The sequence below is a fragment of the Camellia sinensis genome, chromosome 13 (assembly GCF_055761805.1).
Source record: "Camellia sinensis isolate YWXY chromosome 13, ASM5576180v1, whole genome shotgun sequence".
Lineage (NCBI taxonomy): Eukaryota > Viridiplantae > Streptophyta > Magnoliopsida > Ericales > Theaceae > Camellia > Camellia sinensis.
In genome coordinates this window covers 60,339,346-60,362,753 of record NC_138973.1, presented here as the reverse complement: position 1 = coordinate 60,362,753, position 23,408 = coordinate 60,339,346, and the positions used below count along the sequence as shown (strand labels likewise).

Here is a 23,408-nt window from a genome sequence, read left to right as displayed (position 1 = left end):
AATTATACTTTTTGTTGTAGTGTCATTCTTAACCCCTTTACGCATTATGTTATTCACTGGGCTTTAGCTCACTGCTCATATATATATGTAGGTGTACAGGCACCAGACCGCGGCTAGGAGCGTCAGGGTTACTCCAGTTTTGTCAAGCCAACTACCGTGCCTTACTGTGAGGTTCCAAGCCTATCATGCTAAGGCTAGGGGTGTTTTAGGACTCCCCCTTCTGTACTGTCTTGCCGTTTTGTAACAACCGAATGGATTGTATAGACTGAATGTTTACTGTACTGTTATCCAGGGATTTGAGTCCCTAGTCTGAATGATTGTACACATTCTGCATACTGTTCTGTACTAGTTTTGTATATATGTTTGGAAAGTCTTTTTGTATGCAGACTGTCACAGCTCATTGGGCATTGTTTATTTACTGTATTGGCTTCCGCCAGGCCCTGTACTCTGTTTTACTGTTCTACTGTTAAGCAGGCCTTCGGTAATCTCGGATTACTGGCCGGTTACGGTGCTAAACCCATAGGGCCGGGTTTGGGTCGTGACAATTGTGGTGATATGTGTTTAATTGGTATCCGTAACCAATTACTCTAGTCGAAAGACAAAATGATATGTTTGTGGGATGTACCATTATTATGTTCTGATATGAAATTGATATGACCGATATGTATGATATGTTTTCTGTATATGATATGGCTTGGAATTCGTTCACTAACACCTCTTTACGTTAATGTTATTCATTGGACTTTAGCTCACTATTTTATATATATGTATAGGTGAGCGTTATGGAGAACCAGCTTAGGGAGAGAGTCGAGCCACCCTTTAAAGCCCTACGAGTTTTGGTGCCTCTGAGTTGAAGTTAGGTCGAGAAGACCGTTGTGTAGTCTGTGATCTTATTGTCGGGCTTTTGTTTATATATATATATATATGTCCATGAATGATGTTTTTGTATGTATGTATTGTACAATGGGTAAATTAACGTTTATACATTTGAATTTGTGCATACATATAAATAGCTCAATGAACTATTTGTTGTCTTTATATTATAAGTTTTCGTTGGCCGCGATTATTTTGATTGATACAAGAAGACCTTTGGTAATTGCAGATTACTGGCCGGTCACTTCACCGACCGTTACGAGGCAGGATTCGGGTCGTGACATATTTGCTTCCGCTAGTCCCTTATTTTGTTAATATGTCTTAAAGGCCTTTGGTAATCTTAGGATTACTGGCTGGTTACAATACTAAACCTATAAGGGCATGTTTGAGTCGTGACACTACCATGTTTGGCAAATGCTAAAAAAGTTATTTATTTTCTTAATATTTTTAAATGTGTATATTTGTATTAAAAAAATTTATTATTCAAGTCCTTATAGTTTAGAATGATATAATTTTTTTTATATAAAATTTAAAACCAAAAAAGACACAAAAATATAAATATAAATTTTTAATAGCGAATAATAATTTGAACACATGTATTTAGGGCTATTTTGGAAACTTAGCTTTTAACCGATTTTGAGTCACATCACCTCTCTACTTTTTTTAAATGTTTTTTCAAAAAAAGTCAAAAAAAAATTAAAAAATCAATTTTTAACCAACTTCCCAAAACAAACCTTAATAACATATTATATTTATACCAATAATATTATTAGTATGACACATGTGAATATTGATCTCATTCTAATTATAATAACATAATTTAAAAAAGAAATTAAAATTTTATTTTTATTTTGTAATTCAATAAAAGATGGATAATTTAAGAAATAAATATTGATCTCGTTCTAATTATAGTAAACTAATTTAAGAAAGAATCTAAATCTAAACTTTTATTTTAAGTATATAAAATTAATTTATAAACCAATCATATTGTGACACATATTAATAAAAATTAAATAAAATTTAAAAAAATGAGAAAAAAGAAGTACAACTTCCAACATTATCAAAATGAATATGTATTGCAATTATAATAGTATATATAGATAAATCAAGGGATATATCATTATAGTTTCAAAATTTAAATTAATACATTATTTTTCATTTGAATTTTGAAATGGATTAGTATTATTTTTATTTTTTTTATTTTATATATTTGATATACTTTTCATTTAAAAGTTATAAATCAAGGGATATTAATTATTTTTCTTTGAATGAGAGCTAACCAATATAATTTTTTTAATTATTTAAAATAAAATTTAAAAATTTTAGTTTGAGATGTTGTAGTTTTTACAAGACTGGAAACCTCTTTTCTTTAATATATATATATATATATATATATATATAATGTTAAATGTTAAAAAAAAAAAAGAAAAAGAAAAAGAAAAGAAGAAGAAGGAGAAGAAGAAGAAAAGTCGAAAAAAAAGTTTGTGGATATCTTAAAATGATGAGAACAAAACCCTGGACTTTTACGCTATGTTTGGTAACTTAGGAGGGAAAAGAAAAGAAATGATTACTTAAGTAATAAGAGAAAAGAAAAGAAAAGAAATGATTGTAATTTCTCTCTTTTTTGTTTGGATAAGTAAGAAATAAAAGAAAAGAAATGATTGTGATTTCTCTCCTTCTTGTTTGGTTAGATTTCATTAAGAGAAAAGAAAAGAAATTATTTTATGTTATATTACCAAAATAGCCTTTTTATATTTTCAATCATTTTATTTCTTTTATTTTTACAGGGGTAAAATTGGTATTATGAAAATATAAACAGTTGTGGATTTCTTTTCTCTCCCAATCTCTCCACTTTTGGGAAGATTGAAAATAAGGGTTATGAGAGAAATGAGTTTCTCTCCATTTCTCTCTATTTCTCCCCATTTCTCTCCACTTAAGATAACCAAATAAGGAAGAGAAATACATTTCTCTCTATTTCTTTTCTTTTCTCTCCAAATCACTCAATCCAAACACAGTGTTAGGCTTATTTTAAGTAGATTTTTTTGACTTATTAGCTTATTATAATATAAAATATATAATAAAAAAACAAAAGAAAGATGATATAACACAAATAACCCAATAAGGTGGTATTTGTTTTGAAGGATTGTAACATGGGATTGGACTATTAGTTCGGATGGACTAATAATGCGTTGTTTGGTAGTCAATTTCTGTTCCGAACTATTAGTTTCATATTTGTGGGATTGTTATATCCCATGGAAGGGGGTGGAATAGAAATCATGAGATAACTCATTTCATGGGATTAACTTATGAAATTACATTTTTGATTCTCTTGTATTTGATATCTTTTTTTAGTATTGTTAATTTAAAATTCTATATTAAATAAAAAATATAAATTATAAATTAATTTAATTAAAAATAATAAATTAAAAATTTTGGCCTTATAAATTAATTTTTTTTAGTACTGTTAAAAAATTAAATTTATATATTAAATAAAATTAGTTTTTTAGTGTTGTTAATTTAAAATTATATATTAAAAATTATGGCTTTATAAATTAAATTTTTTTATCGTTGTTAAATTATAAATTATAGATTACAAATTTAAAATTATATATTAAATAAAAAATATAAATTATAAATTTTAAGAGTAAAATAGTCTTTTGAATATTTATCTTTATTCAACCAAGCATTGGATTCATGAAAAATAATCCAATCCAGACGTCTAATCCCATAACTAAACAAACATATGATACAAATACAGTCTAACCAAATAGTCCAGAGACAATGTATCCCAAGACTAACAGTCCGATGAATTACAATCCTTCTTATCCAGTCCGTCCAAATAAACATGCCTTAAGAGCATCCACATCAGGTTCTTTACAATGACTTTGAAGCTATTGTAGAAAGCAAAAGCTGTAAAACCATGCTTCATCAGACTCTTTAAAGCCTTCATTTATTTTGACTTTACGACAGTGCCTCACCTGATGAAGTGAGACACTGTTCATAGGTTAATCTATTTTTTATTATATTTTTTAGAGTAAAGTTTGGCCAAAAAACCATGACTAGTCGTCTACCTAGATGCTTTCTTGGATGTTCCATGAGTGCCCTGTAACACAAAAAGGAAAATGCTCATTTGGCTTGACCAGTCGACCCTCAATGTGTTCGACCCGCTTATATTGCTGCTGCTCTGCTATTGCTCTGGTGTTGATTTGTTGCTGTTTTGGGTCTTATTTTATACATGTTTTAACATCATTTTGCACTCTAAAGAATAAAAAATAATATTTTAATGAAATCAAATTTTAGAATAGAGAGTTTGATGGAGTGTGTATATAAAAAAGAAGCTAGCTAAAATAAAAAAATGGATTTTTAATTATAATTTGGCTCAAAATTTGCTGAGATTAATGCGGATGCTCTAAGTCACTACGTCGTGGTTTGACAAAAACTTTTTTAGTTGCCTTTCGGCCAAAAAAAAAAAATTTAATTAGCTTCTTAGAGTAGAGGCTTTTTTAGTTTAGGGATCATTTGGAAACAAGCTAAAAATGTCAAAAGTTAGCTTTTAATTCATTTTTGGTCACATTATTTCTCACATAAAAATTAAAATTAAAATTTTAAAAAAAACTTAAAAAAATGTTAAAAAGTCAACTTTTAACCAATTTTCCAAATCACCCCAAAGTTTGTTTAGCAAATTTTTATTTTTTGACTTTTGTGAGAGAAAAAAATAAAATAATTATAATTTAGATGTGACATTTTATTTTTTTAACTTATTTAGCATATTTTATCTTTTGTGCTTTTTAATCCTAACAAACTTAGCCAAACGAAGCCTTAAGATGACCTTTTAGAGTTGATAATTTTTTAACTTGAAATTAAAAAATTTGTTTGGAAATTTTTTTTTAGCTTCTTTAACTTTTATAAAATAAAAAATAAAATAATTATAATCTAAATGTGATATTTTATCTTATTAATTTATTAACTTATTTTATCTTTTATTATTTTATTTTATTTTTATTTTAACTGAGATAGTTAAACCGAACCTAAACTGAATTTTTATTTTTTCTCCCAATACAGCCAGTGGAGTCGGTCTCTCCGGAAGGAAAAGGTTTAAATTTTAATACTGATTGGGGCACACACTTTTTCCCTCCAATATTTTAATTTTTAACGCGGCCCAATTTAACATCATTCCTTATCCAGCCAACTGCGTGCGTACAATGTCAAATGAGTTGTTTGTTGATTTATTAACTTGTTTTTATTGCATTTTCTTTTATAAAATATTAAAAAATAAATCATACTCAACTCATTTAGAGATAATTCGTTCTGAATTATTAGACTCGTTTTTCATTTAAATTACAGTCCAACAGTTTATAAAAAGTAAAGAAATGGCAATGTTTGGTTTGAGTTTTTTTTTTAAAATATATAAATTAATTTGATAAAAATAAACATAAATTTTTAAAATATATATTTATGCCCTTCAAAATATATATATATATATATATATAAATGATGTAATTTTTAATTTTTGTTTACCAAAGTAATTTTTATCATAAAAAAATTCTGAAAGAAAATTTAAAAAATTAGACCAAATATAGCCAAAAGCTTTTGTACTTTTATTTTCCAATTATGTGAATGATGGAGAGGCCAAAGAACTTAGGGCAATTTTGGCTCAATTTGAGAAGAAGGTTATAAGTGGTGTTTTGGCTTTTTGCCAAAATGTAAAAAGTGATTTTTTTTGGCCATAAATTGATTTGGGATGTTGGTTATAAGTCAAAAGAAAAATTACGAAATTACCCTCCATAAATGAAAAATGAAAGAGTAAAAATGTGTAATTTTTCAATTGGCTAGGGATATTTTGGTCATTTCATTATGATTTGACATCATAAACACATATTAATGAAAAAAGTCAAAAGTCACTTTTTATCAACTTCCTAAATCATTTGTCTAAAAAAGCCAAAAGATTAGTTAAAAGTCAAAAAATCACTTTTTACCATCTTCCCAAAATAAGCCTTTGTGTTTTCAATAAATTGGAGCGCTTACACTTATTTCAACCATACTGATTTGATAAGAAATGATATAAAAAAAATATTTCGTACAAAAAACAACTCCGAAAATGCTAAAACGATATCGTTTTGGCATTTTCGGACCATTTGAGTCACGGAATTTGTGGCCACCAAACATTTTCCATATTTTTTTTACTCATGTCCTTATATTACATATTTTATTTATTTATTTATTTTCAAATTGAGAAACAGTCATTACTCTTTTCTTTTTTTTTAAATGTCTAAGAGCATCTCTATCAGAATCCTTAAACCTCCTCGTTACTTATTTTAAGGGGTAAATAGCTTCCTATACACTTGCATCAACTCCTCTAAACAATCCCCTAAATTAGTTTTTGCTACAGTGGCTCCCAATTTGTAGGGAGTCACTATAGCTCCCTTATATATATATATATATATATATTTACTTTGCTTTGTTTAGGGACTGCAGTACACATTTATAATTTTTATTTTTTTAAAATTTATAATTAAAAATTATATTTTAATAAAATAAAGAAAAAAATAGGGAGTTTGTTAATAGAATAGAGAGTCTGTTGGGAGAAATAAATGAAAAAGCAATTCTTAAAATAGGGAATGAATTTTTTAATAATATTTTAAGGTAAAATTTAGGTAAATTGGTGGGGATGCTCTACGCACCAAAACAAAACAAAAACAAAAACAAAAACAAAAACAAAAAAATTACCCAAATCTTTAAATGTATCTTTAGCCTCCGTTTGGGAAGTGGGTTGACTTTTTGACTTTTTGACTTTTTTTGACTATTTTAGCCTGGGCTAAAAAACTTGGTTTGGGAATGGTTTTTTGGCTTTTTAGTTTTTTTGACTTTTTTTTTGTAAAAGAAGAGTATAATGATTATAGGTTGGATGTGATGTTTTGTTTGTTATGCCTAAAATAACTTATTTTGTCTTTTGTGACTAAAATAGTTAAAAAAAAAAACTCTTGCCAAATAGAGCCTTAATCTTGTTATTGTGGGACCACATTAATTATAAATTTTAAACAATTTCGAAATTTGTTTATCTTGAATTGTAGAACTGCTTTTTTATTTTTATTTTTTTTTACACCTTGATCAATGATGATAATTATATCTTCTCTTTTATTTTCTCAAATGTGATTTTTGATTATATGGAGTGTTATGTCAAAAGCACTGGACTTCTTTTATGTAATAGGATTGGAGATATATTGTTTGGTCTGATGAGTTTTTTTTTTTTTTTTTTTTTTTTTTTTTTTTTTTTTTGGCTCCTTTAGATGATTTGAACTATTCATATTTTGAATTCAATCAATATATTATTTTTATAAAAAAAATTAAGTTGATTGGATAACGAAAAAGATGTATTTGGATCAATTTTATATCAACAAAATGAATGGTAAGAAAATAAATAACTTATATAAAATTGATTCGGACACATGATTTTTGTTATTTGATCAATTTGATTTTTTATAGAGATGAATTACTCGACGAATCTTAAAATATGAATAGTTTATATTATTGAAACGAAACTCAAAAATAAATCCATTGAATTGAACAATACATTTCCAATCTTAAAGCTTCATTTGGCATTGACTAATATAGCCAATTTTTTTTTGTGTTGAAACTTTTTTAGCATGACTTTTTTTAACCTCGTTTGGTTTTAATTTTTTTGAATTTTTTGACTTTTGTAAGAGAAAAAGTGTAATGATTATGGATTGGATGTGATATTTTGTCTTATTAATTTATTTAGCCTATTTGTCTTTGTGCTTTTTTAACCCCAAATTAATAGCCGAACGAAGGCTAAGACCAGCTCCAATGATTTATCAATTCTTTTATCAAATTTAAATTTGATTAAAAAAAAAAAACTATTTTCTTGCTCTAATGGTTTCATCATATTAGTATCAATCAAATTGAGGATATCAAAAATCTTTCACCAAATTAAGGATGTTTGGGAGTTTTCATCAAATCACTATTTATAACTGTTGAATTTTCACCCTCGAATGTCCCCTATGACCACCTCTAGAAAAAAAAATTGTAAAAAAAAAACATTGGCCGATGGACCAATTGAACATCTGCTCGATCGTTCGATATTCTGATGAAAGTTCAAAATCTTATGTTGGAGTACTGATATCAAATGAAATTTTTATTCAAATTTGGACCTCTTTTCAGTAACAAGTTAAAAGTTACTTTTTTTTTTATTTTTAATCTATTTTAAGTTATATCTTTTTACATTTTTATATTTTTTTTCTTAAATAAATATCAAAAAAAATTAAAAAATTAATTTTTAGGGTTGGTTTGGGAAGTGAGTTGGCTTTTTGACTTTTTGATTTTTTGACTATTTTAGCCTGGCCTAAAAAGCTTGGTTTGGGAAGGATTTTTTGACTATTTTAATTTTTTTTGTGAGAGAAGAGTATAATGATTATAAATTAAATGTGATATTTTATTTATTGTGACTAAAATAACCTATTTTATTTTTTGTGAGTATTTTAAACAAAAAATTTTTTTTAAAAATCTCTTCCCAAACATAGGCTTGATATATTTCTGAGAACAATCCTCAATAAATAAATAAATAACACATCATTAGAGGTGCTTTAAGAACCGGACAAAAGTGGCAGTCCGTATAAAAAAGTGGAGTGTCCAGATCATTTTAAAACAAGGGAAAGACATTGCCAGTATTCACTGTACAGTGGTACACATTACTGCAGGGGGTTGACAGAACCTCCCCAGTAGGAAAAGAGAGAGAAAATTAAAAATTGATATAAATTTTAAATTTTCTACTAAATGAATGGTGAAATATGAATGTGAATTCTATAAAAAAAAAAAAAAAAAAAAATTGTAAATCCAATGAAATGTTTAATTAATTATTTGATAAAAAAATTTGTATCCTTAACCTTACTTATAAATTTTTTTTATAGGTTGATAGACTGTGATGTCACACCATCGAATAATATCTTTTATCAATTATAAATATATATTATGTCTTTTATTATTTTTTAAATATTTAATATAAATATAATAAAATTTTAATATCTATCATCAAATTCAGTCATAATAAAAAATAATATCACGTTTGTTTTGGAAAATAAAAAATTAATTTTTTATTTTATTTAAAAAATATGAAAAAAAATTAAAAAATTAAAAAAGTCAAAAATTGCAAAATGAGCCAATATCCAAAAAAAATTCTCGCAATCGGAATAGGGAAACTGGTAAATATTTTTTCATTCAAATGAAAGGGAAAATATATTTTGAGGGAGAAAGAGGGGGCTCTACTTTATTACCTTTTTTTGTGATGCACGCATCCATGGCAGGACAGAGAAGAGTACGGACAGAGAGTACTGCTTAGAGAGTAGAAGGAAGAAACAAGAAGGAAAAGAAAAGAACCAACAAGTTTAGATAGAGAGGACAGATAGAGTGGTATTTAGAGAGAAGAAGAGGGAAAAACAGAGGCCTATGATATGATAGAGGAATGGAACTCAAAAAAGGAAGAGAAAAGAAGGCTGGAGGGAAGGGATGACAGTTTAAGCTGTCTGGATTTTTTCTTTGGGTCTCTTGACAAATTCATGGCCTTGAGTTTGGTTTCAAGCTTGAATCTTTGAAAACCCATTGTAGAAATCTCAATACCCATTTCAAATCTGGGAAAAGAAAACACAATTTTTGCTTGGTTATTCAAGATCTTGGTTTTGTTAGATGATAAGAATGCAATACAACTTGAAGGAAAAGGGTGTGTTGGAAGTTGGAGATTTTGATTCTGAAGCAAAGTGGAAGAAGAAAGAAGGAAGTTTTGCAAGCAATGAACCAATCTCTGTGCTGGACACAAGGAGGAGTCCGAGCCCTTCCACATCAACATCAACCCTCTCTTCATCTCTCGGCGGCGGCGGAGTGGGCTCCTCCTCTGGTTCCACCGACAACACAGCCAGTCTGGCGGCGGTTTCCGGCAACAACCTCTGGCCGCCGGAGAGAGGGCCGGCTGATTTAGCTGCCGCATGCGGTGGCCGGAAGGACGAATGGGCGTCGGAGCTGCAACCTATTCCTGTGGGACTCGAGGTGTCTGGAGGTGAAAGATTTGGGCTTGGGTTGGAGGATTGGGAGAGCTTGTTGTCTGAATCGGGTCAAGACCAGTCTCTTCTCCGGTGGATTTCGAGCGAAGTCGATGATGGCTCTTTCAGCCTCAAGCAACTGTTGCAGAGCTCGAATCCCAATGAGTTCGACGGCAATGTTATTCCGGCAGTCATCGATCAGAGCTCCGGCTTCAAAAACGACGACAACAGTGTAAAGATTTTGGGTCCAAACAATGTTAATCTTCAAATCCCCAATTTGGGTCCTTCTCTCAGCAATCTATTGCCTAATGGCGTGGTTTATCAGCAACAACAACAGCTTCAAAACCCAGATGAGAAGCTTCAGATTTTCAATCCCCAACTATTCATCAACAGCAACAACCAGATAAATCAGAGTCAAAACTTGTTTACACCACCACTGTATGCTCAACAACAAGACCCACTTCGCCTCCTTCAGCCTCACCCAAAGCGCCAGAATTTGGGCGTTTTCGATCCAGGCCTGGAGTTTTTACTCCGGCAACAACTACCACCACTGCCGCCACTGACAGTGCCCAAGCAGGAGGCGGCGGCGGCGGGCGGCGATCAAACCCCTCCGCCTCCGCCTCCGCCTCCGCCTCCGCACCACCAGCTGTGCAAGGCTGCGGAGCTGATACTGGCTGGGAATTTCTCACACGCGCAAGGGATATTGGCGCGGCTCAATCACCAGCTCTCCCCTGTGTCAAAGCCTTTTCAAAGGGCTACTTTCTACTTCAAGGAGGCTGTTCAGTTGTCTCTCATTCCCAACCCAGTAGTCACTCCTCGGACTCCTACTCCTTTCGATGGTATCTTCAAAATGGGTGCTTACAAATTGCTCTCTGAAGTCTCTCCCTTGATCCAATTCATGAATTTCACTTCCAACCAGGCCTTGCTCGACGCTCTCGACGACGACACTCGTCGCGTCCACGTGATTGATTTCGATATCGGATTCGGTGCTCAGTGGGCTTCTTTTATGCAGGAGCTTCCGGGGAAGTGTAGCAGAGGTACTCCTTCTTTGAAAATCACTGCCTTTGCTTCGCCTTCGACTCACCATCCTCTCGAGCTGGGTCTTATGCACGAAAATTTAACCCAATTCGCGAACGAAATCGGTGTCAATTTCGAGCTTGAAGTTGTGAATTTTGATGGGTTTGATCCTAACTCTTATTCAGTTCCCATTTTCCGATCATCTGATGAGGCCATTGTTGTAAATTTCCCTATCTGGGCTTGTTCGAATCGCCTGTCTGTGCTTCCTTCGCTGCTTCGCTTTATAAAACAGCTTTCGCCCAAGGTAATTGTATCGATGGAATGCGGGTTTGAACGAGCCGACCTCCCAATCTCACACCACCTCCTTTTAGCAATCCAATACTATGAAATTCTCTTGGACTCCATTGATGCTGTCAATGCAAATTCTGAAACCATGAACAAGATCGAGAAGTTCCTTGTGCAGCCAAGGATCGAAAGCATTGTGTCGGGGCGACTCCATGGCCCAGACCACATGCCCCATTGGAGAGACCTTTTTGCTGCTGCGGGATTCGCACCGGTTGCGTTCAGCAATTTCGCTGAAACTCAGGCTGAATGTGTGTTAAGGAGAAGCCAAGTTAGGGGATTTCATGTCGAGAAGCTCCAGGCGTCGCTCACGCTGTGTTGGCAGCGCCGCCAGCTCATGACGGGATCAGTGTGGAGGTGCTGAGGAACTGCATTTGGCAAGCAAGAAGATTGGTACTATGGTCTTGCAAACTTTTTTCTCAAGAGCTTTTAACTTGCCATACTCTTCGAAATTAAGTTAAATAAATCATGAACTATGGTGGTGTGACGCCTTTTGTGCTTGTAAATTTTCTTGCTTGTTAGTCTCCTTTGCTTATTATCTATCTAGTCTAGGCTCTAGACATATTAGTTTTGAAGAAGAAAAGAATGTGCTTTAAGTGCAAAATTTGGTAGTTTCAAATCTTCTTGTTGTCGCTATGTTAATTATCTTGATGTTTCATCAGTAAGTAAGAAGATGCACTTTGTGGTTACGGGAGTGATAGTTTGTTCTTTGCTTGACAACAGATGAGCTTTTACAATGGAGAAAGAACTTACTAGAATTTCATATCTTTCCATGTGTCTGGTTGAATCTTTTTTATGCATTGCTAATATGATTTGTGAAATTGAAATTTTGCTTGTGTTGAGGTAGTTTTTATTGCATTGTGATTCTTTGAAGCTGTTTGCTGTTTGCAAACTTTACCCCCATTTGAATCGGTACTTAGAAGAGTAAGGGCCACCGGTGCAGTGGAAAGCATCAGATCCCTACCGCTGTGTTTGGTTGGAGGATTTGGAGAGGGATTTGGAAAGGAAAACGGAAACAGAAAAAGATAGGTGAAATGTGAATAAAATATGTCTATATTTTACTTAGTTTCACACACTTTTTCCTTTTTCTTTTCCAAATCCCTCTCTAAATCCCTCAACCAAACACAACATACAAGTCAGTCTTGCTCGGTGCCCTAACTTGAGCTGTGGGATCGACATGAAGGAGTGGGATATACTTATCGTTGGTCCTAACACCTTGGAATATAGTTAACAACTGCATGAATAGGTTAAATCGTATGTGGGGTAAATTCTTATTCTGTTTCAGAGGAAGTTTAGCTTGAATCCAAATCCGAGTCTTGAGCAGTAACAGTTGTTCAGAAGCTGTTTGGATATTTTCTGTGAAGCCGTAAAATTTGGACATTTACATGTTGGATCCTTTGTCAAGATCTGTGTGTTGGAAGTGAATGGAGTTTTTCATATTTAGAGATTACATTATCTGAATGAATTGCAGGCTCTATGGAGCCTGAGCTTATCATAAAATCTGAATAATTATCATAGTTACATTGTCTTAACTAATGCCAATTTATACAAAAATTACTTTGGTCTTAATCAAAGTCACCATGAACCATAATCAACTCTAATTCTGAACATTTTGGATTCGATTAATTTTGTTTTGATGTGAGTTTTAGCACACAATGTTCCATAACTGAACATCACGATAATTCTTAATCAACATCAATTAAATCATAACAATATATTATGTGAATACATTTAGAAATACTTCATGACAAATATCACTTTCGAGAATGCATTTTATGTACTTTATTAAAAGGCCGGCCTTATGTTTTTAAGTGAATGAAATGAAACTATTCTTGGAGATGACCTTTCATAAAAAATAAAAAATAAAAACAATTCTTGGAATGCAATGAGTCTAGAACATGATCAATCAATGCCTAAAAAGGGTTGTTTGGCAATGCAGAAAATAAGTGTATTTATTTGTTTATTTATTATACATTATCATATCATCTTTTTATTTTTTTATATAATTTTTATAAAGAAATTAAAAAAATCACTAAATAAGTAAATTTTTACAACTTTTAAAAATAAAAAAAAATCTTATAATTGTCACTTGCTGAGACATGGTTATGCTAAATTTTGGATGTTTCTAGATATCTTCTTGCCCTTCGTGTATTTAATGTAGGAATTTAAAGATTGAACTTGTTTTGAATTGAAGGATGCCAAGGGTACGGTTCTTTGGATTATTATTTGTGTGCAAGTGATTGTCTTGTTGTCCACTGAATTTGTTATCATTCTCGCATTTGTTTTTTGGACATCTACTAATCCGACCACATGGGTCTTGTTTGGTTGAACCTCCCCCTTTCAAAACTTTATTTATAATGTTTCTATGAAAAGGATTTATTAATTATTAATGTGTTTACCATAGACAAGGAACTGGAAAACAGCATAGATGTCAGCATTATTTCATCAGTAAAATTGTTTCTTATATTATTAGTTAGAAGTATCACATATACCTTTTTTTTTGGAGTATCTAAAAAGGAAGTATCACATATATAGTATTTTAGAATTACTAAATATTTTTTATTATTTTTTTTTTTTTTGTACTAAAGCCTATTATCTTGGATATTAGATTTATGAAGAAATTTGTGAAAATAAGAGAAAAAGATAAGAATTTGTTAAAGCCATATATACTTCTAGTTCTTTTATTTTTTTTTTGTGTTTTCTAATATTTAATACAATGAAAAATATTTATTGTAGTCAATAAAAAATGAACTAGTTGCAAGAAAATATTTTCTACTTTTAAAAGATAAAATGATTTCTTTGAATTATATCAATGCTACTATCGATGAACCCGCCTCCATCACCATTACCACTACTGTTACCATCTCAACCATCGTACATCAATTTTAAGATTAACCAAATGTAGGAAAATATTCTATGACAAAACAAACTATATATATTATGTTATAGAGTGAAAGTTTGAATTCAAATTTGTAGAGGGTCAGAAATTAAATCCCAAACTAAGTATGGGCCTAAGCACTGAGATCGCCCCAAAGAAGTGATTGGGAATAAAAAAGGAGCATGGGCCAAAGCCCAAGGAAAGTGGGCTGAAGCAAGTCCGACCCGTCAAGGCTCCAAATGGACTCCACGAAGAAAAATGCCCAAGTCAAGTTACAGAGGGAACACCTGCAACGGTGAAGTTGTAGAGGGAACATGTGCAGCGGGAAAGTTGTTGAGGCACTTTGCCTTAGCGTCGCCACTTGAAGTTGTTGAGGGAAAGATAAAGCCGACGCAACTAAGTTGCAGAGGCAACACTTGCGATGGCTAAGTTGCGGAGGCACTTTGTCTCAACGTCGCCATTCCAAGTAATTTCAGTGCCGCCGCCATTCCAAGTAATGTCGGTACCACAACCATTCACTACGCCAAAATTGGGCTTTAGCGGCGGTTTTTTACCACCGTTAAAGGCTGTAAAACCGCCGTTAAAGCCTTTAACGGCGGTATTAACGACGGTTTTGTTACCGTCGTTTATGCGCGTGTCGGAAAAAATACAACTGTCGTAAAAAGGTAAATTACCGTCGTTAAAAGTCGACCAAAAACAGCGGTAACATAGGACCAAAAACGGCGGTTTTTTACCGCCGTAAATAGGTTCAAATTTTTCAAAAAATAATTCTTTTTTCTTACACTCCCCAAGTCTTGAACCCTCAACCTCTCATCCACCCACACTAACCACTCTACCATAGCCACTCTTCATGAAATATATTCCCTAAATAAATATTTAAACATTACTTTTACTTTATTGTAGATGGTTTCGCCGGAGTTTCGCCGGCAAAGACCGCCGTCATTAACGGCGGTAATGATTGGGCATTAGCGGCGGTTTTGTTACCGCCGTTAAAAGTGGGCATTAACGGCGGTTTTTTTAACAGCGGTAACAAAACCGCCGTTAATGATACCTTTAACGACGATTTTCGTTATCGCCGTTAATAGTACCTTTAACGACGGTTTTCGTTACCGCCGTTAAAAAAATCGCCGTTAATGCCCTGTTTTGGCGTAGTGATTTGGAGTTGCTGAGAAAATGAGAAAACCGAAGCAACTAAGTCGCAGAGGCAGTACTTGCAGCGCTCGAGTTGTAGAGGCATTTTGTTGGCGCCGCTATCTCTAATATCTTTGGTCTTGCCGTCTGAACTTGCCGCGGGAAATGACTACTGCAGCAACTACGACCGCAGCAACTAAGTTGCAGAGGGAATACCCTGCCAAGGTGATAGCAGCCTTTGAGAGAGGCCTCCCTCTGCAAGTAGAGGCTAATGCCTGGCGTTGATAACAGGCCCCAAGGCATTACTAGCCTAGGGCTGATAGTAGGCCCCAAAGCTTGTCTAAATTGGCGCTGATAGCAAGTCCTAAGACTTACTGGTTGGAGCTGATAGCAGGTCCAGAGATACTAGTTTACCGTGGCGATCCCGCAAAGATAGGAGCAGGGTAGCCCAAACATAAGGGACTCCCTTTCCATTACCCAGGTCATGGACTTGCCTTAGTCGCATAGGCAGGACGAAGGAAGTTTCCTTGGGCTTGGTACTAAGGGATAGCATGATTGATAGCAGGCTTGGCTGTGGCCTTCGCCTTGGGAAGCTGAGGAGTTTGTGGTTAGGTGGCTAAGGGTGGAAGTTTCGCTGAGGTGAACACGAACATGGCTGATAGCAGGCTATGGAGTCCTGAGAATGTATGTACTGGCCAAATAAAACCGAGAAGGCAAGTGCAGAGGTATGCACTCCCGCTACAATTGCACTTGCTGAGGCTCAAAAGGGAGATGCAGCGCCAAACACTCCTGTCGTAACTACACTTGCTAAGGCTCAAAAAAAGGTAGTTGCGAAGGCAAACAGATAATATATGGTACATGCAGAAGGACACGTGGCACCTTCAGCCTGGTGACTCAAGGCAGAATATTCCATGTGATCCTCTGGGACACATGTTTTCTCTCTATTTGGCCACTTGGTGTCCTCTTAGTGCGAAGGAAAAGCTTATAAATAGGACCCATTTCCCAAGGTTCAACAAGAGAAATTTTGGAGATTTGGGAGAGATGCTGCCCATTTTGGTACTGCCATTGTCTTCTTCTTGAGCCATTTGCTTCACCCTCACCCAGCTACATACTCTTCAACTCCCAAATAGTTGTTGCTACTTATTCTCTAGCTACTTCCGCCATTATTGGACTATTAAAGTATAGTTTTGTCTCTCTAATCACCTCTCTAACCTTGAACCCCCTTACAAAATTCAACTTGACTTTGTCATTCAAGTTATGGCAATGATATTTATATGAGATTATTTTATGAACAATTAAAGCTTAAAACTTACAAAAATTCATTAGAACATGACGAGTATGGACCACGACAAAGATTAATTGCAGTTTATTTTGTTTGCCCCATTCTTCATATAAGAATATGCAATAAAATAAAATAAAAAATCTAAACTAAATTAAATGTCGCTTTCGTTGAAAATGAACTCCCAATATACATATACATATATATATATATATATATAAATCCCTTCAACAAACTTGATAATGGTTGGAGATTTGGAGTAAATTAATAGATAATTGATCATATGACAATTGTTCTTATATATTTAATTTTCAAGAGGGTTGTTGTGTAGCATTTATTTATTTTTTTCCATTTCATGCATGAATTCATATATCAAACACCATATATACATGTAAGATTATCTATATTTAAAAAATAATAATCAATTCTTTTTTTTTTTAGATATGATAAGTCATATATATACACATGATATTTGTTGTGCACATTCATGCATAAAGTGAAAAAAAAAATTATGAAATTCTTATTTTCTTATAGAGTAGAGTAACAAAAGTGAAATTTGTAAATAAAAAGATGGATTATTTGGGACTTTTCAAACTTGACCTTAAATAGTAAACCAAGATCGTTGAAATATTAGATGCGTAGATTCAAAGTATTAAACTATTCACAGATAATGTACATATCGTGCACATTGACAACTTAAATAAATTTTGACCACACATGCGGTTTTTTGTGTAAATGGTTCATGAATTCGAATCCTCTGTAGTGTATTGTTGTTAGTACACCCTATAGTGGCCCAATCGTTGTCAAGTGAGCCCACCTTAAAAGCCACTATGGTCCCCTCTGCCTTGAGCTTGGGATGACTTGTGAAAGAGTAGAGCATAATTGACATTTCTGCTTGGAAATATGTGGATTTGTTTTCTTTATTGGAATTACTATTAATTAATTGTGTTGTTAATTTTTTTTTTTAAGCCCAGGGTCCTAGCCCAATTCAAGGTCGTGATCCATCTACAAAGCATTGGGTGCCCAAGTGGTCCAGCCCAACCCAGCCAATTGACAGCACCACTTTTGATTTTCGCATACTTTTGTTGATTTTGACCTGGTTCTGTGCTTCACTACCCCAAAAAAAATTAAAAATAAATAAAATAATAAGTAAAATAAAAAAAAGAGACGATTCTTTTTGTTAAAGAGTTTTTCTTAAACTCAGAACATTTTAGGTTTATTCCTTCTGATGTATGTACTAGTCTTAATTAACATATGTGATTTGAAATTGATTATAAATAATTAGAATTTGCCTCGCAGAGATTTGTTCAACTCAGACGTTGGATATGTTTGTCTTAGTACACCTATTTTACAAGTGATCTCTTTTGGAATACTAACTTATTAACTTACTCATTTAAGTCACATCACTTTTTATATTTTTTGCACATTTTTTATAATAAAAAAAATATAATTTATAAACCATACTCAAAATAACACAGGTGTCCAATTAGAGGGAAATTTCTTATTAAAAGAAACGTACACTTGAAATAGTTGAACATTTTTTGACAAGTGTCCTCAAAATAATTATTAATAAATTTGAAAAATATATTGTCAAAATACTTATTAATAAATTTGAAAAATATATTGTATCACATAAATAATATATATTTTTATAAAAGTGTATAATTATTTTAAATTTTGTTAGTAAAATAATAAGAAGAAGAAGACGAAGTCACAAACAGCAATTATAACAATTTATAATAAATAGTTATTATATTTGATTTCAAGCCTTATTGCTAAGCTTAGGGGTTTGTGTGTGCGCGGTGCGGGTCGGATAATTTGAGAGTAAAATTACAAATTAAATGACGGGTTGGCGGATTAATGGATTAAAAAATTGCGATTTTGGCAGTTTTTGACGGATTGACAGATTGAAAAATATTCTAACTAATTATCATATATTTGCATAATATATAACACTAATTTGTATAATATTTTTTAGATATATAACACAAAATAATTTTACATAATATGTTTTATATATATAACCACTAATTTATAATAAATTTCATATATTAAATCTCTCTCATGTTATTTTTATATTTGGAAGTTAAAAAATATATATGTATTAATTATAGCGGAGCGGAGTGGTTCGATTGACGGATTATAAATTTTAAAATTTTAACCGCAGTTAACAGTTGAGTGATACAGATCAATACAATTTTAACGGATTAAGCGATATTTTATACAACCCTAAACTAATGGCTCTTTTCCTTTTTTCACTGTAAAATATTTTATTGTTATAAATATAATTATTCTGATGGCTACGAAACAAAATTTGCTATAGCTACCAACTTATTTATTTATATTTATTTAAAGAATGAATTATATTGGCTTCTCCTAAAGGGAAAATATTATAACTTCACAAGTTTAAATATAGTTTTGTTTGGAATGTGGATTAACCTTTTAACTTTTTAGTTTTTTAATTTTTTTAGTTTGAACTTAAAAAGTCTCGTCTGAAATAGATTTTTTAGTTTTTATGATTTTTGTGAGAAAAGAATAAAATGATTATAGTTTTGATGTGACATTTTATTTTATTGACTTTTTTTTTTTTTTTTTTTTTTTGACTCTTTTAGCCAAAGAGTCTCAAACTTCTTCATGCCAAACAAAGGCATAATTATATTAAACTCTCTTGAAATTTTAATTCATATACACATTATGGCTCCTATTTTATTAGTAATTCATTAGCTATATTGATGAAAAATAATATTATCATTCTTACTATGAAATGCACATTTACACATCACGTATATTATTTTCCATCGTTTTAAGCTTACTAAGCGAAAGGCCAATATGATTATGCTCAATTTTTGCAGATTTATTATATTTTTTCTAAACTTGATGAGCGATCAGTGAAATTCACCTGAAAAAATAAAAATAAAAATAAAAATAAAAATAAAAACAATGTACGCTGGCATCAAAATAGTAAGATTATTATAAAGTATGGTAAGTCTCATTATTTATTAAATAAAAAATGCTATACAAATCTATTTTTTAGACCCGAGTAATGCTAGAAATTCTAAATATTTTATTAAATATTTCACATAGGTGTGAGATTCATATAAGACCCATATGGTGTGGGTCCCACACTCACGTGAGATATTTTGTAAAACATTTGGGGTCCCAAGCATTTTTCTTTTCAGCCCACTTTATAGACTCAGTGATGTGTCAAGAAGATCATTAATTGATATTAACCAATCATCTTCTTAACACATCATTAAGTTAAGAAAGTGGGTCTAACTTTTATTACATTAGTAACTATGAATTGGAATCAAATAATGAAATAAAATTGATAACAAATAACATACACAAATTTTTGAAAGCATTGCTGACATTAAACATTAAAGGGAAAATTGCAAGAAAAAACCCTAGGGTATAACCCTATTAACAAATTAAATCCTGAATTTTTTATTTTGTTAATTTAAATTCTAAACTTTTAATTTGTTTTCAATCTAAACTATATAGCTATTTTTGTTAAGTAAAATCAACGGAAAAAAAATTACATTTTAGTCATTAAACTCAATGAAAAATAGTATTTTAAACATTTTATATATATTTACATTGAACTTAATAATTAAAAATACTCTTTTTCTATTGATTTTACTTAACAAAAACAGGCAAATGATTTAAATTGAAAACAAATTAAAAAAATTAAGACTCTATTACAAATCTCAAATCTTAGGATTTTCTTTGTAATTGCCCCAACAATTAATGGAACCATATTGACATTCTAAGGTCCGAATTCTATTACTAGACGCCATTGTTAATTATATGTCAAACAAGCACAAACTGCTGAAACAACCTTGTTACTTTTGGCACACGTTGTAGTTGCGTATGATTGTATTAGTTCTAAATTTCATATTCTCATGTTTTGATGTAATTTCAATCGTTAAATTTTATTTTAAAATTAATTTTTAAATAATCTAATAATTCAGAGTGCATTGTAACAAGAAAACATAAAAAAATTAAATAAATCAGGACAAAAGAAGATCTTCAGCATAAAATTTTAAAATATTAAATTGTATATGATATGTTTAGAACTGCCCTATCATTTATGTTCTTCAACTTCTGCTAAACAAGAAAATTTTAGGAAAATATAATCAAATCCCGTGGGATTTATATGTATTTAGCACATGTGAAACTCACTAGGGCGAGGAATCAATTAATTCAATTTCATGCAAAACTTGCTCAAGTTTGATTTTGAGAGAGAAAGAGAGGACACATAATTCTCTTCTAGATAAAGAATAATATAAGAAGTCATTAAAGGTAAAGATTTCTTTTCAAGCTCTAAAAAAACACATTCGATCTCTTGGAAAGAATAATTAATGATAAAACACTTTTTATTGTAACTGAGAGCATATTTATGTGGTTATTTTTGTCATCAAGAAGCCTCTCTTGAGAGTTGGGGAATTAGATGCTCTCCTCAGACCTATGAACCAACTTTTGTACAAAGTTCAAGTCCAGTCAGGGATTTTTTTTTTTTTTTTTTACTGTTGAACTATGACTCTCAATATATCAAAAATAAATTAAAAAATTGTTACAAGGATTAAGGTATATGCAAAATGAATGATTATTTTGTATTTTGGAAATATCATACTAGTTGTGTATCGCCCTTGTAATAGGCAAGCTGATAGTTATATGATTTGAAAAATAAAGAAAATTGATCGACGATTCACAAAATTTCATTAAACAGACACACGACATATAATGCATCAGATTTATGTGATATAATTTCTTATAACACTTATGCATGCATCTCTTAATATCAGTGAGTTGTTTATATTATTTGATTTTAGTAAGTTTCATTTCAAATATCAATATTTTATTATTGTGTGTCACTGTAAGTATTTTTATTTTTATTTTTTAAATTGTGTGTATGACATTTTTAAGGAGCAAACCAAACGTGCAATGCATCTATATTCGGTCCCTTTCAAACTAGCAGCATTTGTTTGGCATTTATGGCTTTGGTTTGCACAAAAAAACCATCATTCATGTAATTCTAAGCAGAATAAAAAAAAATCGATTAAATTGATTGAATCGGACCGAATCAGTTATATTTGGTCTATTTTTTAACAAGAAATGGTCTGTACGGTTTTTAAATTTGATTTTTTTTTATTCATTTCTGATTCGGTGTCAATTCAAGCACATTGTACACCGAACTAAACCGAAACCGACCGCTTCAATATATATTATATTTATAATATATATATATATATAATCTCTAATAATATATGATATTAATAAGTATAATAAATTATTAGCCTTAATTAATTAACTTTATCATCTTTATAACCTAAGTTTATAAACTCTTATTATATATAATCTTAATTCTAACTCATTATTCTTGTAACATTAGTATTTTTTATCTTTTTATTTATTTATTTTTGTTAATCTAAATTAAAAAGTACTTATTAAATAGATGGATTGGATATGTTTGAAATGGTGGATAAATAACTAATTTAATATTTTTATATGGATTAGTGATTACATTTAAAAGTGACTTAAATTTGAAAGGTTCTGCACCAATTAAACCGCACCACACTACACTGAACCGTTTCAATCAATTTGATGCGATTTGATGAGAGAAGCGATCTGTATCGGTATTTAAAAAAATAAAACTAACATTATCAATTTAGTGAGATTTTTTACCTAAATACCGATCATACTAAACCGATTACCTCCTTAGTAATTCCTCGTGTTCATATGATATACATGTACTATTGTTGAGAAGATAATGATATTATTAACCCCACTTACGCAAAACATAATCACCAAACAAAACGATTTGTGATGGAAAAAGAAAAGGAATTTGTAAAACTCTTTAAAATAAAATAAAAAAATCTTTTATTTCACTTATACCATTTTTATTTTTTAATTTTTTATTTATTTTTAGTTTATACATTGAAAACGGAGGATCGAGCTAAATACATTATTCTATTTATTTACTAATAATTACATTTTTTTTTTCTTCTTTTCATTAAACTTCACAAATTTATAGATGAAATATTCTAATAAGTGGACAAAATCGAATTCTATCCTCTTACATGGGTGAGTGCCACCAAATTCCTTCTATACCACTAAACGCACCATAACAATTTAAGTTTTAAAAACAAAAATTTAGGAGCAAAATATCTTAATGGTAAAAAGTGTCATTATTAATTATATTTTTAACAACATGATTTGATATTTAATAATGAATTACTATCATTTTGGGATCAAAATTTTCATCTCAAAGCGTAAACTTTTTGGCAATAAATTGGTTTGTCCATATTTATTAGTGACATTTTTAAATTTGTCGCTACAAATTTTTATTTTTTTAACATTTCGGGATAGTCTTTTTATGACGACAAGAATTGTTATTCGAATATATTGTGCAATAAAACTTTTACTTTTAGAAACAAAATAGTTTGCTCCTCCCTAAAATCCTATTATGTTGTAGTGGCAGAAGGAAAAATTTATCAAGATAGATTGAATCCACTACCAATATTTCAACTAAAGGGATAAGGAAATTAAGTATTCAAGGGGACAAAACTGAATAAATGCACACGAGTCTACTTGAAGTTGTGGGTCTCATCTTTCATGAGATAGTTATATTTAATTCTATAATCAAATTCAATACACATAAAACAAGACTGTTTATAGATAAATTTAATATCCAAAAATAACATTAGTTACTAGTTATATTTAATTTTATAATCAAATTCAATGCACATAAAACAAGACTGTTTATAAATAAATTTAATATCCAAAAATAACATTAGTTACTAGAGCTAATTTATTCAATTTCTCTACTACCCTCTCATCC

General features: G+C 31.1%; 1 protein-coding gene across 1 annotated transcript; it reads left to right on the top strand.

Annotated features, from left to right (window-relative positions):
* The first annotated feature begins 9,084 nt into the window (after positions 1 to 9,084).
* On the top strand, positions 9,085 to 12,044 carry LOC114293319 (scarecrow-like protein 22). Its single transcript, XM_028237351.2, has one exon. The coding sequence runs from the start codon at positions 9,571 to 9,573 to the stop codon at positions 11,641 to 11,643; it is 2,073 nt and encodes a 690-aa protein (XP_028093152.2). The 5' UTR covers positions 9,085 to 9,570; the 3' UTR covers positions 11,644 to 12,044.
* The last annotated feature ends 11,364 nt before the right edge of the window (positions 12,045 to 23,408 follow it).

Bases quoted from the DNA above. Each gene is read 5' to 3' on its own strand.
- LOC114293319 (XM_028237351.2), top strand. From the start codon at position 9,571: ATGATAAGAATGCAATACAACTTGAAGGAAAAGGGTGTGTTGGAAGTT.